The sequence below is a fragment of the Paroedura picta genome, chromosome 12, assembly GCF_049243985.1.
Source record: "Paroedura picta isolate Pp20150507F chromosome 12, Ppicta_v3.0, whole genome shotgun sequence".
Lineage (NCBI taxonomy): Eukaryota > Metazoa > Chordata > Lepidosauria > Squamata > Gekkonidae > Paroedura > Paroedura picta.
Genome location: NC_135380.1, coordinates 24712503 through 24730868, shown reverse-complemented (window position 1 = coordinate 24730868; position 18366 = coordinate 24712503). Strand labels below are relative to the sequence as shown.

Sequence of the window (18366 nt, the reverse complement as noted above, 5' to 3'; positions counted from 1 at the left end):
GGCTGAGGCCCTGGCATTGAGCAGGACGCGGGACAGCCCTCCCTTGCCCACCCAAGGCTAGCACCTGCTGTATTTAACATAGAGCGGGCTTGCATTCTAGTCAATATACCAGTAAGAGGTGGAAAGGAGGGGGCCCACAATATTTGAGCTGCTTCACTTGCAACCATAGGCCTGGTAGAAAAGCAATGCTTTGCAGGCTCTGCAGAACTCTGCCTGAGTCTCAACTGGTGGCTTATTCCAGCAGGCTGAAAAGGCTCTGGCGGAGACACTTTTGGGGCCAGGGATTGTTACCAGGTGTGCAATTCAATATGTGCAATGCTCTCCAGGGAATATGCTGGGAGAGGTGGTCCCTCAGATCGCAGGGCCCTAAAGGTCAAGACCATATGTCATGACAGGCTTTTCCTCTTCCTGTCATGTGCTTGTATTTCGGCGGACTGTCACCTGGGGGTTAGAATCTTTCCAGAAGAGTTGGAAGACTGCATGATCTTAGCGCTTTGCTGGGTCGCAGCATCCAAAGACCGTCGAGGAGCGCCCTCTGTCGGTGCTCTTCAAGAACAGTCGGGTAGGAGGGGGCGCTTAAGAGTCGTGCCCCGGAAGCGGAAAGAGCTCGCCAAGACCGTAAACTTCCTTGTTTGCTGGGCGACTGAGACGGGGGAGAGACGGCCGTCCTGGCCAGACAGTGATGGGCCTGATCTTCAGATAGACTGCTTCAAGCCCAAGGGGGCTCGTTTCTGTGCCACGTGTGCAACGCCCAGAAGCGTTTCCAGGTGGGTCACGGTCTCTGCGCTTAAGATCGGAGCAAGGCTGCTCGGGCTTGTTTTGCTCTGTCTGCCCTTCTTCTCGGGCTTTCTGAAGGGACACCTGGGATCGAAGCCTGCGGGAGACGTGCCGAATCTCAGCTGTCTTGCTTTGTTTTTTAATCCATCGGGTCCCGTGGGTTGTTGCATCCAGGTAAGGGAGACCTGTCTCTGCTTTCTAGAATGGATGCCGTTGGTTTTAAAGTGAAAGAAAGCACTGGCCTCCCTCCTCACCTTGAAGTACTTTACCTTAAAAACCCTCCACTGCGAGGCGGTTATAATTTGTTAAGGGAGACTCTGTGACGCTTTAAAGGGGCCGTGATTGACAGGCGGCAGAGGCAGAAAGATGAATTGGATGCCTGGCCAGTTTGGTGGTGCTCTTTGCTTTGTGCGCCTGCGTGAGAAGGGGAATTTTTGTTTTGAAATAGATTCTTCGTAAGTGTTGATTTATTATCTTAATCACCCTGTTAAGTAGGATATCATGTTCTCACCTAACACGAGCTTTGACTTTCAATTGTGTCTGTCCTGAATTTGTACAGTTACTTCTGTCAGAATGTGGCCTTTGTGTTATGAGTTCCTTCTCCCACCAGTCTAAGCCAGCTTGTCCCCTGTGGTATTATGGAGTTTCTTCCTTGTCCTGCATTGTAATCTCACCCCCAATTTCCATGCAATTTCTGACAATTAGGAGAATCATGTAGATTTAAGATGCTTTTGTTCTCTGTGAAATCCTAGCCTTCCAAAAATCTAGATTTATCGTTTATGGCTGTAAGGGTGTAGTTGTTAATAATGTCGGATTAGGACTTGGAAGGTCCAGGTTGGAGTCCATACTTGTATCACGGAAGCTCACTGGTTGACCATGCACACTGTATTGGCCTAACCTACCTTACAGGATTGTTGTGAGAATAAAATGGAGGGGAGGAGAATTATGTTAGCTTTTCTTCCCATTAAGAAGCAAACCCAGACTCTTTCCTGAAAGTGTCAGTGCAATAGTCTTTTCTTCCATCTTCTTTAAATAGATAGAAATATGAGCTACCCCTTGGGATTAGCCAAGAACAAAGTACAATGTGCATCTGAGGCTCGTTTAAGAGAGTCTTTGGGCTTGCGCTGCAGTGTCAGATATCCAAGCTATTCTTTTTGGAGAAATAATTAGGTCTCTGTGCCTGTTCTGGGAAGGCTAGTCTAGTGAAGGCGATGCCACTAGGAGCCCAGCTGATGAGGGATGATTCTAACATCACAGTATAGCTCAGCCAAGACTGCTGAGGTCTGCAACTGTTACTTCTTTCAGATATTTACATACCTGAGTTCAATTATCCTTATGGCAAATACCTCTGTATTTCCACATAAATTGCAGGCAGAGACCAAGTGGCAGACTGACCTAATGTCTCCTAGTGATTTCATAGTTGGAAGGTCTGCCTTCTCACTTACATTACTGCCTGCTTGTATATTCTGTGCTGGCTTTGCCCAGTACAGGGCTCCTGGGAGCCCTCCATTAGTGCTCTGACTTCCAGCTTTCCAAATGAAGTCCTGCAGTAGAGAAAAATTTCATTAAGTATGAATACTTCCTGCCATGAGATCACATTCCCCATCCTCCATTTCTTCTGTCATGGCTTCTGTATTCGAGCTCCATAAGCCTCAAAACTGAGAAAGGTAGGATGCTGGCTGAGCCTTGCAGGTTCTCCCTTGGTACAATCCTCAGCCTGTCTGTGAAGCTGGCCTTTTAGTTCCCTTTCTGGTCTTACTCCCACCTCCTTAAGGAGCCCCTCCCCATTCAATAGCCCCTACACCTGGGCCTTGCCTAATCTCACCTGTGTCCCTGCTTCAGATGTCACTCTGCAGTCATCTGCTTGCTGACTCCTGTAGCTTCTCTTTTCTGCCTTTAGCAAGCAGGTGTTCCCTGATACCTTTCTTTCTCTCCAATGGCCACAGACCAGGTAAGTATCCCTTTTGCTAAGAGGGGAGAACATTCCTCTGAACCTGGGGGTGGGTTCATGTCCAAACATTAATTAATTAAAAATAAAGATACTTTTCCTTTAGCTTATGGCTTAAGGCCCAAGATTAAAAATAAACAAGCAGGAACACAGAAGAGGCATCTAATTTTCTCCTCCCCCACTGTTTTCTCGTTTCCCTTCATGAAAATCCTTATAGGCTCTCCCCTTTTCCTGCTTCCCACCCAACAGCCAACTTTCTTTTATTTGCCCTTCTGTCTTTAGGTTTTCCCTTTCCGCACCCAGCAGCCTCTAGCTAGTAAAATCATGGTCCAGTTGTGGATGCTGGCTACTGGGCCAGATACTTGCATGGTTGGGAACCCTCAAGGACTGGTGGTGAGACACCACACTTTTCTCTTACCTCCCTGTACTTTTTCCTTGTTCCCTTCCTCTGGCAACCCCTATATCCGCTCCCCTTTCCCTACCTCATTTCTCAGCCATGTGTCAACCTACTTTTTATCCACTTCCCATCTGCAGCTATATATATTATTTATTGACTTCATTTACACGTTACCTTCCTCCACTGTTGGCACTAAAGCAGTGTACATTATTCCTCTTTCTTCCTTTGGGTCCTCAAAAAACCCCTGTGAGGTAGGTTAGGCCGAAAGTGTGTGACTGTTCCAAAATCACCTAGTGAGCTTCCACAGCAAGACGGGAATTCAACTCTGGGTCTCCTAGACCCTGCTGTGAAGCGCTAAGTGCTACACTTCTGCAACTCGCTCTATGCAGGCCTACCCTTATCCTTGATCCGGAAACTACAACTGGTGCAGAATGCCGCAGCCAGGATTCTCACTAAGACATCATGGAGATCACATATCCGGCCGGTACTTCAAGAACTTGGTTGGCTCCCAGTTGAATTCCGGATTAAGCTTAAGGTTTTGGTAATCACCTTTAAGGCCATACGCGGTCTGGGCCCAGTGTATCTGAGAGACCGCCTCCCTGCCTATACCCCCAGAAGAGCTCTACGCTCCGCCACCTCCAACTGGCTACGGATCCCTGGCCCTAAAGAGGCATGTCTGGCCTCAACAAGGGCCAGAGCCTTCTCGGTCCTGGCCCCCACCTGGTGGAATGAGCTCCCCGAAGAGATCAGGGCCCTGCCGGAACTTCCACAGTTCCGCAGGGCCTGCAAAAAGGAGCTCTTCCACCAGGCATTTGGTGGGGCGGACTGAGCCATAACACCTACAGGTGCCCCCCAGACTGAGGGAACGAACTGACTGAGGGATTGTCAAGTTATTGTTGAAGTGCCGTTCTAATTGTTTCAGTTTATATGTGTTGTTATTGTTATATTGTTATTTTGATATTGATTTTGATATTGATTTTGATAGTGTTCTATGTGAATGTTGAAAAATGTTTTATGTAAACCGCCCAGAGCCGTAGGGAAGGGCGGTATAAAAATATAAATAAATAAATAAATACACCTCACTGTCTTTCACAGGGTAGCTGCTCCTGAATAGTAGGAAGCACCCAGGCCTAGTTGAATTATGCCAGCTGGGTGATATGAGGTCACTCAGTGGTTGCTGCCAGGTCCATGCCTGGCTCTAATTTTCCCCTCAAAAGTCAAAACAGCCCTGAAAAGAACTCTGCTCTCTCCCCCTGCCTTTTACTTGCAGAAACCAAGCCTAGAATGCTGTGGCTGCCTAGCAATTTGACATTGAGGAAATGTGTTTATTAAAGCTACAGACTCTCCTTGTATAATTTTTAGGGGTTTAAAACCCCCATATCATTTTTTTTTTAAGATTTCAGTTTTTTCTGCAAACCTAGGTCAGTTTTCACATTTGTAGAAAGCTCTGTTTTGCCCATTCATAGCTCTAATCACTGGGTGTGACTGATTTGGCTAGTAGAATATACAACTGGGGACTCACAAGAAACTTGCAGGAGTGGCCATCTACTTGCCCTACCTTTGATTCCTCCACACACCCAGCTGTTTCACTGCCATGATGGTAGTGGTTTATCCACCCCACCAGCTTTGCTGGCTGCTCACCCAGCCTCCTGGCTGTCTTGGTAACTGGAAGTGCTGCTTCGATACTGCTATTGCTGCCTGTTGCTTGCTCAGTGATGGCAGCAGTGCCCCTCACCCTCTGCCCCTGCTCTCTTTTGTGCCTTAGCTGCTCACCTGGCATTAATGCTTGTGCCAACTACTTCCCCAACTACCTGTCGCTTCACTCTCTCGGGGAGTGTAAGAGTGGTGCCCGGGGGGGGGGGGGGATTAAACTCCTGAGGGTTGGGGTTTTTTTTGTTTGTTTGTTTAATATTTTCAGATTTTTCTGCAAATTTAGGTAGATTCCTAAGTTTACAGGAAATCTGTTTAGTGTTCACGTGGCTTCAATTCATGGGTTTAGGTATCCACATATATTCAATATAGCAATAAACTGATTTCCTCTCTCAAGAAAATACTAGCAGCTTAAATCTTATTACAAGCTCTCACAAATAAAACAGCCCATGATTTCCCCCGCTTCACCATCTCAGAGAACCTATTCCACATGGTGGTAGCCAAACTTAAGCAGAGGAAGATCTAGAGAGTGGCAGTGGGAGTCTCACAGTTAGTGAGTTCCTTATTCAGGCAGGATGCCTTCTCAGAGCAGCCCTTTGACCCCTACCTTTGTGCTTCCAAAGCAGAAGTCATCAATGCAGGCTTACCCTTTGCCTGGTAGCAGGGTGGCTGATCTGTGGCGGTGAGTGCCTCATTCTGCTCTCCTGTCCGCTAGCATAAAAGCCACGGGCTTTGACTCATAGCAGGATGACAGCCAAGCTGCCAAGGCAACAGAGCTAAATAAAGACTCTGATTGAACGGCTGCCGTCTTTGTAGTTTTAATATAGCAGAGATGGTGAAGGGCAGGACTCTTATTCCTTAGACGTTTCCTCCAGAAAGCAGCTGTCTTGCTGGCCCCATTTTCACTTCCAAAGGCACAATCCATTAGAAACGACCTGATTTTAAGCTGGATTGATTGTCCTGTAGTCTCTCTACACACCCCCTAAAAAAAGAACTGGAGAATTTTCATAAAGGATTCCACTGTAGATGTGTTTCTCTTCTCACTTTGACTGGGGTTGCGCTTATTTTGCAAGTCATCATGGAAGAGCTGGGTGTAAAAGAACTAGCTTTGTTTGACCGAAGTCTGTATACAGTTAAGTCTGCCTGGGAGGCTTAGCAAGCAGAATTGTGGGAAGACAGAGCTGTGCTGGTACTGAGATCCAGGTTTAATGGACTATGCTTGCACCAAGGCCCTGCCAGGGAGGATGATCATTCTCCCATTGGCCAGGAGGACATCCTGGTGGGTGTTTCCCACCTCTCTTCAAGGGAGGCATGTCCAATCAAATGCCTGAGAGAAACAAACTTGGTAGCCTGACATACCTTATAAGGCTGATATTAGGCAGGATGAGGATACTCTATTTATTTATTTACTTCATTTATATTCACACCATTTTTCCCAAAAAGGACTCAAAGTAGTTTATATTGTTCCGCTTTCCTCCATTGTATCCGCACAACAACCCTGTGAAGAGTAACAATAATAATATTAACAATCCTGTTAATAGTAAGTAACATCTGTACCCTGGGGTCTAGTTCTCATTTTCTAACCAGTTTCTAACCTTCAGTGGTTTCCAATACAAAATAGCTGTGCACAAAAATCCGGGAGATCACCATAGGGAAAAGCAAGGCTACAGCTCTTCTTGTTACAGGATTCTATATGCGAAGATTTTAAAAAAAATGCAACACATTTTCCTGCAAAGCTTCCTCCTGCAAAGGCAGTAGCCTAGAAACAGGCTTGCCATATCAGTAAAAATAAGGCCAGACACTCCCTTTTCTTTCTCTTTCGTGTCCTATATGTCAGTGGTCCCCAGCCTATCACTGGGGACCGGTCAACTCTTGATAATTTTACTGAAGCCCGGGGTGAGGGGTAGTCTTTTGCTGAGGGACGTCGCTGCTGCCTGAGCCCCTGCTCCACTTGCTTTCCCGCCAGTGCCTCTGACTTTCGGCAGTCCACTGGGGAGCGCTACCAGCAGCAGCTGCGCAGTGCCATGCTGAGGGGGAGCCCCAGCCATGGTGGCTGCTGGATATCAACAAAGGTGACCCAGCAGCTGAGTGGCAGGGCAGCCCCTGAGGCAGCAGCTGGGGAGGAGGACAAGGAGGAGCTGCGGCCCGGTACTGACTGATCCACGAACCAGTACTGGTCTCCGGACCGGGGGTTGGGGACTACTGCTATATGTGATTACAATGTGGCCTCTTGGGGGAGAGGCCTGTTGGTGTGGCTGCAAACTTAATTAAGTGACATGTTGTGGGTTAGTGGCAGGGACTTGACTAATCAGGCTGCTCTTCTTTTCCAAAAAGTTGCTTACGCTGTACCTTTGGTTGGTTCCCATCCTAATGAGAGCTCTTGTGTCTTTGTTCCAGGTTCCTCCTCCTGCTAACCCTTTTTCTTGGTAAAGATGCCAACCCGAACAAATCTTGCTGCTTCAATCCCTAGTAGCAAAGTGAAATATTCCAAGCTCGCCAGTACTGATGAAGGCTACATTGATTTGCAGGTAGAGAGAGAAGCTGGGCGGAATGTCCAGATAGCTTTGCCTTGCACTCCATCCTCCCTTGCTCCCTGTGCTTCTCGGTGGGCTGCCCTTCAGGCATCTGTACATGGCTGTTCGCTACAATTGTCGAATGAAGAATTCAGGGCAATAGAAAAGTATTTGCATTCTTGTACTCTTAAGGCTTGCTTGCTTAGTTAAGAGGCACACACCTATATCCACAAACAAGGGATTCCTGGGGCTTTCAGCCCTACCCTGTAGTTGGCTATCTTGTTATGCTACTCCTGTGGAACTGTGAACTTGGCACATCAAGGACATCTTTATGCATACCTGTTTTATATCTTACAGTTCTAACCTGCCCTTAGTTCCCTTTTTTATTCTGGTTCTTCTCTCTTCCTTTTATCCCTCCTTCAGTTGTGTGAGGCAAGTTAGGCTGAGAGAGGTTGAGTTTCTCAGCTGGGTGAGGTCTTAAACCCAGGTCTTCCTCTGCCCTAGTATGACAATCTGAGTTGCCATATCATATTGGCTCTTCATCTTTTGGAGACTTGTCTGTGTGAATAGGCCATCAGGGATATCTGTCATCTGATGGATTCAAATGGGTCTGAAGTAGCACAATAAAATCAGAGTCCAGTAGCACCTTTAAGTAAGACCAACACGTGTCTGAGGAAGAGTGCTTGCACTCGAAAGCTCACGCCCAGAATAAATCTTTGTTGGTCATAAAGGTATCATCTGATGATGTTTCTTCAAAATGTCCAGATTGTGTTCACTCATTCACCTGTTATGTCATTCTTTCCTGCATAGTTGAAGCGAGGAACATACGTTTGTCTACTATGACAGCCTTTTCATTTTTTATCATTCTTTAGGTGATCCAGGGTGGTCTGTCAGTGGCATCTCTTTATAATGTGCTGTTGACCCTTTTTCAGTCACCAAGTAGCACCCCCCTTGATCCTGTTAACTCATCTCCTGTATGCACAGAGGCTAGGATCTGGGAGATCCTAATTTGACACTTTGCCAAGGAAGCTTGGTGGGTGGGTGACCTTCAGCCAGTCATACATATTCAGCCTAATCTACCTCTCAGGGTTGTTGTACGGATACAATGGAGGAAAGCAGAACAAATAAATGAAGTAAATAAATATATTGCCCTTATCCTGCCTAATATCGACCTTATAAGACATGTCAGGCTATCAAGTTTGTTTCTCTCAGGCACTTACTATATCAGGCAAACCATCGTGCCTTTTGATTCATACTGAGACATTAGAACCATTTATCAAATTGTTCCACTCTTAATCAAGGGGTTGCTCTTCTGGAGAAATTCTCCTGGGTTGGCCCCATTGAAATAAAGGTGAGCAAGAATATGGTTTGCAGCCCAGGAGCAGGGATTTCCATTGTCCCAGAAAAATGCTCTGCTGATGGGTTGATAATTTTGGTATTCCTGGTACTTTCTATCTTAGCCATCTTACAGTAAGAGCCAGCATGGTGTAGCAGTTAAGAGTGTCAGACTGGGATCTGGGATAGGCAGGTTCGAATCCCCACGCTTCTGTAGAAGTTTGCTGGGTGACCTTAGGCCAATCCCATGCTCTCAGCCTAACCTACCACACAGGGTTGTTATGAGGATAAAAGGGAGGAGAAGAAAACCATGTAAACCACTTTGGGTATAAGTGGGGTATAAATGCAGTAAATAATAATAATTATTATTATTATAAATAAATCAAAATAAATCGAAATAATAATAATAATAAATACAAGATGAAAAAAGCCATTATTGTCATATGCATATCCCTTATTCTCCAGGATCTTTGGCCTTTGGGTTGCTGCCTCCTTAAAATTAGGGATTCTTGAGTAAATATTTCACTACCTTGCTTTATTTTGCTTGCTACTAGCTATGCTACTTTTGCATCTGAAAAACATCTACACTATTAGTTTAGTTTGGACAAGTCTACTTTTTCTTATAAAGACAGCTGAACAAATATGGGCACCCCCTGCTACTGATTCGCAAATTAAATCTCAGGCATTTGATTGTTTTGCATCTTCACAAGTGGTGATTCTTCTCTAGGGGATTATCTTTAAATTATAATCAGAATCAGAACTTTAATATATAACAAAAGCATTAGTGGAAGTTTTGGCATCACCCACAACCAGGTGACCCCTGCCATGCATGCAGGAGATAACTGAAATATGTCATATCTTCTCCTTGTTGGGGGGGGGGGGGGCTTAAAAGTTCTGCCTCCAAAAGTAATGTTCTGGAATCTTTTGATTAGGGAATAAGATGATGTCTCAATTTTGGCTTGACCCCCAAAGATTTAGATGGTGGAATATGCATTAATATAGGTGAGACCTGGTTTAATAGAAAGAAGGCGTTGGCCTTTCTGTGCAGGCCTCTGATATCCTTGGTGGAATTAACATTTTTGCAAATCTTTGTCCTTTGTTCTTGTGCTGCTTATGGCGTGGTTGTTAAATCTGTTATGCAAGATAGTATACTAGACTGATCAGTTTCACATTCATTAACAAGGCTATGCAAACATATGATAATAATCCAACTCAATAGTAATAAAGATTTAAAATATTCAAAACCTATCAAAACCAGCCTTCCTAAAATATAGGTGAGTGTCCTTTGAGTAACCACAAGACTGTTCACCAGACAAAACTGCCCTGTCTCTCTGGCAAGCAGGATTCCAGCAGCATACCAGTCCTCCTCCCCAGAGCTCTCTGTTGTGCTGTGGTTCCAAGCCAGCATGGAGCATCTGTCATGTTCCCTTATTTACTGTAGAAGCAGAGGTAGATGGAAAATTGACCTGTGTAGGCAGTGCTTTCCGTCTTGGGATGAAATGGAAGCAAAAGCAATAACTTCAAGGGCTAGTAGAAGAGTGGGGTTGGATGCAGGTCTGGGAAAGGGCACGTTGGACAACGCAGCCAGAACACTTCATTTGCTCTCAAAACCCATACGAGGGATATTGTGTTTTCTATGCCGTGTGCTTGTGTGTGTGTTTGAAGATACAGCATAGGATGCCCACTAGGAGGCAGACGTGGCACACTGATGGGCAATCAGCCCTATGGTAACATTTCATCCCTTTTATAGTGTCTGGATTGGATGAACATACGAATCTGCTTTATACTGAGCCTAGTCCAGCAGTGTCACTCCCATCTGGCAGTAGCTCTTTAGGATCTCTCATCTAGAGATCCTTGCTACCTGAGATTCTCTATACCAGGGGTGACTTGCCAGATGTCCATGGACTACAATTCCCATGATCCCCTGTGAGTACCACACTCTGTACAATGGAGATGTCAGAGATTGAACCTGGAACCTCCTGCCTGCAGCCGCTCTGCTTCTCTGCTGCATCCCCAAATCAGGCTGACTTCGAGAACAGTGGCTGCAGCTGGAAGAGATGGCCTCCTTTTTACCCCACCAGAGGGAGTCATCAGTTGGGATTTTAACCCGCAATCAAACTGTCTCAGTGCTCCACAGAGGGCTGATCCGAGCAGCTTAACTGAGGCCAGGAAGCCACTTTTCTTCTTGATTACTCTGTCTCACTTCATTAGGCCTGAAAAGCTATTCTATATTTATCTAGAGGTGTGAGATTCCCACTTCTGTGTTCATGGAATCTTTTCTGCCTGCTCCCTCTCCCAGCTGCTTTTTTCCAATTAAAGCATGCCTCTGTGGGAGGTTGGCTTCATCCAGAAGGGCAGTTCTTACACAAGACGGGTAATGTCCAATGTCCTGTACTTTAATGTTTGCCACCATGATTTGTTTGGAAACTCACAGCAAGGGTATGGTGGAAGTAGAAACTCCCAGTGGTCTGTCCTCAACATCCCAAGATCAAAGAGGTATACTGGTGCTGCTCCTGGGGGGGGGGGGGGGAGTTCATTCCACCTTATATAATAAATTGCTACAGGATAGACCTGACCTGTTTTTAAAAGCCCCTTGATCAAGTGACCATCAGTGTTCCTGACAGTGGATTCTGGACCTTAATGGCCGTGTTGGTACTATAATGGCTGAAAGCATCAAGTGAAAGTTTTTAATGCTGCCTTTTCTTCCTCTTTAGTTCAAGAAGAGCCCTCCAAAAATCCCCTACAAGGCTATTGCACTGGCTACTGTGCTGTTCTTGATTGGCACCCTTCTCATTATCATTGGAGCCCTCCTCCTCGCAGGATACATCAGCAAGGGAGTAAGTTGCTTAGTTCTGTTGCATGTAACGGTGTCCCATAATTCTCACAAAGCATGCGTTGCATATGCACATGTACAAAACAGGGCCTGGTCCAATTTATCAGAACATGGGGGATGCAGCAGGGAATTCATTTTGAATGCAGAAGTTGGAGCAGCTCTTGCTACAAGCACTTCAGTTTGCCAGTGCATTTCTGTATTGACCACTGTGGCCACAAGGAAGTTCTGTTTATTTGATCCTCTCTTCTTCCAAAGTGGCTCCCCAAGAGCAATTCCCTCTTTCTGAAGGGCCAGTCCTGCTTAAGTTGTGTGACCTGGGCCTTCAAGCCATTCTGTGGGCAACTGTGGATATTTTAAATAGGCAAAGGGGAGACATGAAGCCCAAGAAAGTTCCCAAGTGTGTTTCAGATGCCTGAAAGTGAGCCTGCCAGTCTCCTCGGTAGGATGTACTAACCTACAATAGAAAAGAAAAAAATCTTAACTGGCTGATCTTGGTATTTTCCCCCTTCTACTCTTGGGGAAATCAGTGTGCTGCATGATACAGATTTGTATCTAGTACATTTCTTTATGAGGGTGCTGAATCTGACAATTTATAGCCATAAGAAGGTCATCACATATGGCAGGGTTTCCCAACCATGGTTCTGCAGTACTGCAGTGAAAGAAAAAGAGTTTTTAATTTTAAAAGATCTATTCTTATTTGGGCAAGTTGACCCACCCCCTCCCAAAGTGGCCATTGATGGGCCTGGAGGGGCTGGGAAGAGGAGGGCCCCCAGCCATTAACCTGTTGCCGCCCAAGGCTGTTCTCAGTTCCTGGTACCTGAAAGCCTGGGAAATATTTCAGCAGTACCTCCATAGTCCAAAAGTTGAGAATGGATGATGTGTGGCATTTCCAGTACTCCCCTCTCCCATGTGATTGACATTGGTAGGGAAGAATTGTGTGAAGCCTCTGGGGCTTCTGCTATGCAGCTGGCTTGTGCAATGTACTTTCTGCACACCTGCTTTGGAGATGAGGTTATGTGGGAGGCTATGGAAAGCAGGCCAATGTGTGAAAGATGGATTTGATGACCTAAGTTCCTAAGGGGTGGTTTGCACAAGCTATTAATTACTTGTTGCCTGCTCATTTTGTATCAATACTTTAATTCCTGATTGAGATAACATTGCATTCATAAGCTGTTATGTGCTTTTTAATGCAGCCCACGTTCAGCTGCAGTGTTGAACAGCTAGGAATTGCAGCTTCTTCAGCTGATGGGTGCAGCAGCCAGAGGTGACTTGCATGTGAGGAACGGTCCCTTGTAGATACAACACAGAGAGCATTTTCAGAAGTGTACTTACTTAACATATCAATTGCAACATTTTGTCAGTTCAGATATTCAGCTGCCAAGCCTAGCAAGATTGAGAAATGCATGCCCCTGTGTGAACTAGGCCTACCCTTTTGTTTTCCAGGCAACAGACCGTGCTATCCCTGTCTTGATTATTGGGATCCTGGTTTTCCTCCCGGGCTTCTATCATTTGCGCATTGCGTATTTTGCTTCCAAAGGCTACAGGGGTTATTCCTACGATGATATCCCAGATTTTGACGATTAAGAAGATACTGCCGAATGAGGACATGTCAAAAGTTCTGTGCTCTGGAAACTTGACTGCAAATTGGGTCCAAGGAGCAAATAAAATAAAAGCCTGAGCATCTAATTTAGCCAAAGAGGCCTGTTATTGCACAATGCACTTGACAGGTTTTGTAAAACACTGGCATTGGTTTTCTGTATAATTTCTCTTTCTGATGAAAAGATTAGCTGAGAATGTTACATTATGCAAAGGAAACTGGTGAGCAGCTGTCTGGGGAAATGTTTTCATTTTTGGAGGGGAAATTTTTGATGGTTGCAGCTGTGCTTGTTGCCCAATGGGATGGATGCCCAGATGTGAGTGAGAAAAAGGAATTCAGGTATTAAATCTATAGTATTTCTTCTTAGGTGTTTTTTTTAAAGAATATTAGCTATTAGAACAGGACACCTGCAACACTACATCTCAGTAATATTTGTTCAGATAAATCAGTTGGATGGGATCCAGGCATTGCGGTCACTGCAGGTTAACACTCGGTGCATGGTTGGGACCAGTAGAAGACAATAGAGTTGTTTGTTGATCCCTTCCTGGGCACTGGCTCAGGGAAGACCTCAAAGTAAATCAAACACAAATAGAAAGTAAAATCAGATTTGTATTTTGAAGTAGAAAATCAAGCCCTTTGCCACACAGGCATATATCCCGCCTGTTCCCTGACTCTCATAGAAAGGCTTTTGCTTAGCCCCTGCCATCATGAATAAAGGCACAAGTGTGATATCCAGGGCCAGCAAATCTTTGGGAGGTGGGGGTTACCATTTGACTGTGGTTGATGCAAAATACACCAGAGTTTCATGCCGAACAGGATGAGGTTATTGGCAGGCCTTACAGCCATGTGGCAAGGGTCACATCCAAGCCTCCTTTTTCAGTGGACTTCAGTGTATATGGTCAGGCAGGACCTTGCTTTGCCCCCTGTTGTGGTCACTGCCTAAATGCTATGCAATATTCCTGAACTAGATGTGTGGGAAATCTTCGCTGTGTATATACAAATCATTGTTCGGCATCAGGTTTTTTTAATTCCATTTTCAGCATATAGAGTGGAAGAAAGTATATGTATGTAATGAACTGTTCTAATCTGCAGTTACAGAATATGTATTTAAAACAAATAAAGATCACATTTTATTTGACCTTGTGTTCATTTAATTTCTTAGTCCCAAGAGGTCTCATACAGTGTCCTTGCTGAGGAATACCAAGAGACACAAGAGGGTTTAGGATCACTGACGGAGCAGGAAAAGAAGAAGACCTTGTCCCTGATCTTCAGAAGTTCCACAGGACTTTCTTCTACTTCAAGAAAATTCAGCAGACCTTAACTTTCAGCACTTTGTGCACTAGAAGTATGGCTTGTTTATCTTCAAGCTTGGCTTTAGATGAATCAGTGAGAGATGCTGAAATCCATTCAGGCCCCCAAATTTGTATTTACTTATTTCAGAGAAGAGAACAATGTTATAGGAGTTAGATACATCTCCCCCACCACCCCACCAGCTAGTTGGTAAGGGACAGCAAGGAAAGCAAGGGATCTCATGTCCTAGCTTGCATGTGGTACAGATGTTATGCATCTTGTAGTCCTGTGTGCACTGAAGTAGTGCAGCAACAAAATCCGAGTTAAGCAGATGAGCATAATTTCTCTTGTTACACACATGAGTCAGGATCTTGGTTGATCAACTTCATGAAGGTCTATGCCAGGCTTTCTCATCCAGGTTTTTGTCAAACCCTTGGGTTTCTTGATAGCCCTGAAAGGGTTTCCTGAATGGGTTAAAATTAATTATTTTTAAATATATTTTTAAAATTTGTCAAACATTTTTTGTAATTTTTATTTTATTAGATTTTTATATTGCCCTCCCATACAGCTCAGGGCAGTTTACATGAAACGTTGTGGGGTATTACATAGAACATCGTAGGCATATCTCATAATCATATGATCATATATAGTCATGTTGAACGGCCCCCCTCCCTCCCAAAATGGCCAATGATGGGGTGTGATGGGAAGGGACCCCAGGTGGACGTGGACACAGCTATGCTTCCCAACCATAATCTGCATGATTGTGCCACTTCTGGGGTTTCTCGAAGCCTGTAGACTGTTTCAGGGGTTTCTAAGTGGTTAAAAAGTTGAGAAAGGCTGTTGTATGCTGACTGCCAGAGGCTCTCTAGTCTTAAATAGAGGTCTTTCAGATCACCTAACTCCTGATCCTTTTAACTGGGAACTTAAGCATATATAGCAGACACTCCATCACTGAGCCTTTTAGGACAAACCCCTAGTTAGAAGGAAGGGAAAGGAAGAAGTGACATCTCCTGACCATGGGCAGAACCTGACAAGTTGCACATATATATGAAAGTTGGTCATACTTGCTGCTGAGAATGTTGAAGTCCCTAATTCCAGCAGGAATATGATTATGGCTGAAAGGGAATCACAGCCCCTGACCCCTTTCTGCACCTCTCCTTTACCTATACCTGCTTGTCAGAATTTTTGCAGTTCCAGACTGATGTGGATTTATACTCTTGGTAACAAAAAGGTTGTACTATAGAATAACACGAGTCCAGTGGCACCCTACCAGAAATAACATTTATGCCAGCACAAGTGCTTGAGTCAGAGGTTGCTTCATCACATGCACTGCAATGTCAATCCAATGGGCTGATTTACATATACAATGAAAGGGGGTGGGTTTTACAGGAACGGGTTGGTTCAAAACCAGATCTGATCCAAACAGCAAGCATCAGCATGGGTGTGAAACACTCCCACCTGCTTTTAGATAACAGACCTTGATTATTAGAGGAGAAAGGATGCAAGCATTCCCACAATGGCTTTTCTGGCAGCCTGCCCCTAAAAATATGAATAACACAGCCCTATTCAGTAGGCAGTGCCAGTAGATAACCTTTTGGCTTGGTTTGGTTTTATTCATTTTATTGGCTTGGCTTGTTTTATTGACATTGTAGTGGCATGGTTGGTTTTTCTTGACTTGGCCGGTTGATTTTGTGTTAATTTTGGGAGCCGCCTAGAGAAAATACGGGGAGGGGGGCATGCATTTTCTAAATAAACAAATGTTCATTGATATCTGCAGGCATAGCACAGAACAGCCAAGCCGATGAGAGGGAGTTTCATTTATTTATTTGGAACCTTTATAACCCATTTTATCTCTTCAGACTCCAGCGTGGCTAACAGTGTAGCACCAGAGTGGAAGGACACAGCAGTGTCTGGCAGCAGTCTTGAGGCAACTAGCCATTAAAATTCAATACATAAAATATAAAACCAACTACACTTAAAACAATCATTTTAAAGAAAGACAAGCCCTGTCACTAAAACTTGGTGACAGATGAATCAAAGGAGTTTACCACCCAGGCTTAGATGGAGCGGGGGAGAGAAGGGGGCCCCAATTCCAGATGTCAACGAATGTTGGCCTTAGCTTCAACCATATGCTCAGTGGAAGAGTGCCATTTTACAGACTCATAAGAACATAGGAAGAGCCCTGCTCGATCAAACCAGTGGTCCATGTAGTCTAGCAGCCAATGAGGTCCTCTGAAGGTCTAACAACAGGGCATACAGGCTGATATCTTCTCCAGATGTTGCGCTGGAATTGAGAAGTTTGCTAACTCTGAATATGGAGGTCCCCTTTAGTGACACCAGTGAAATGATAATAATGAAGGCCCTAGAGAAGAAGGAGAAGAAGAAGAGTTCCCTAGGCTGGGAAGGGCATTTAAACCAGCACTTGGAACTGTGCTATTAAATAGAAATGAATTCAATGTCTCTATTTGTATGGGAGAGGCCAACTGAGCATGATGAGAAGGGAAGTTCTTTGATATTAAGGGCTAGGCTGGAAGCCTGTAGAGGCTAGACTGATCCCCTGGGCGAACAGTTGCTAGTCCTGGACAAATCCATGAAGATTGGTAACCAATGTTGGTCAGGATGCTCCCAAGCATCCATCCTAATTTGTAGGTTCTGTCTGCATGGTTGAGAAGAAGATATTTTCTGTGTGAATATGGAATCCGTTAACTTCCCGAGTGATCTGGGCCTGTTACTTAGAACAGTGGCTCCCAGCCTTGGTGCATGGTATGGTGACCCATGCAGTGTTTTGGTGCTTTAGTTGAATGATCTTAGCACCTATCTAGTCCATTTTTATGATGCCCAACCAGAGGCTTTTGAGAAAACAAACATTACAGAAAGGGTGCAGCTGCCCTCATTATGAACTCCAAGCAAATGGGGGCTCATCTCCCTCTCTGCCAGCTGGGCCAGAGCTGGAGCTTGAGGAAGGTGGCTTGGGGTGCACTGGGTTAAGGAGATCTGTGAAGATCGCAGATGGCAGTTGAAGAGGTTAGCGACAAGGTGCTTGGTGCAGTACATCTCCCCCAGCAGGTGGAGAGTGGTGAGGCACTGCTGGGAAAGGTTTGGGCTGCTTAAACAGCAGTGTCAAGACAGAGCCCACTTACACTTCTTTCTGTTCTCTTATATGCTGGACAGCTCCCACTTAGTCTCTAACCCCCCCCCCCCACACACACACCTTTCAGTTTCTACCATGACATTTCTAGTTATATGACTACCCTCTCCCTCCCTTTGTCGTCACAAAGCGGGAGGCAGAGATGAGAAACTGAAAAGTCAGTGAGGAGAAAGGAAAGAGAAGGAGGCAAACGGCATGAGCTGCCATTAGGGAAGGCTGGCTTGCAGCCCCCCTTTCAGGAGCTTCAAGACCCACAAACTGAGAAATACTGAGAGGGTGCCTGGATGGGGTGGAGAATCATCAACCAGCCCTAATGCAGCTGTCGTTGCAGTCTCCATGCTGCAGGATTGATGAAATAGGTGCAGTATTTCTGCTGCCTCAGTCTATGATTAGGAAGGAGAAACATGACGCAAGCCACCGCATCGCATTGACCTACTTTTCCCATTCATGCCTCTTTTCTTTTTCCCGTATCTGATCTCAGTGCTGGTTCCCAAATGCTTTTGCTTTATTGGCATGATGACTGCAAGTCATTGAGCAAAAAGCACTCCGGGGAGTGGAGCTGGCAAGGACAAGCAAGCAGCTGATCCATACTGCTGAGTCAGGGTCCCATCAGCATTTTCAGCCAAGCTGCACAACGTCCGCTTCATGAGAAGAAGTCTGTGGGGGGGGGGGGGAAGAGATTCTTAAATGGAAAAAACTGGGAATGGCCTATGAAAGAGCTTAATGTCATAACACTCCTACATTAAATAATGAACAAAAGAAGCCAGTGTAAACAGCATGCAACTCAGTTGCCAGCTTATTTATTCATTTGTACCCTGACTTTCTCCCCAGCAGGAACCCAAAGTAGTTTGCATCATTCTCCTTTCCTCTATTTTATC

The 18366-nt window shown here is 45.2% G+C and overlaps 1 protein-coding gene across 2 annotated transcripts; it reads left to right on the top strand.

Annotated features, from left to right (window-relative positions):
- The first annotated feature begins 589 nt into the window (after nt 1-589).
- On the top strand, nt 590-14188 carry TMEM230 (transmembrane protein 230). Of its 2 annotated transcripts, none has more exons than XM_077305374.1 (4): nt 590-767; nt 7170-7300; nt 11335-11457; nt 12897-14188. In XM_077305374.1, exons 2-4 carry the CDS (start codon nt 7205-7207, stop codon nt 13035-13037), a joined length of 360 nt encoding a protein of 119 aa, XP_077161489.1. In that variant the 5' UTR covers nt 590-767; nt 7170-7204; the 3' UTR covers nt 13038-14188. The 2 variants fall into 2 exon arrangements, with proteins under 2 accessions (XP_077161489.1, XP_077161490.1); XM_077305375.1 differs by lacking the exon at nt 590-767 and adding an exon at nt 2586-2728.
- Nucleotides 14189-18366: the final 4178 nt, after the last annotated feature.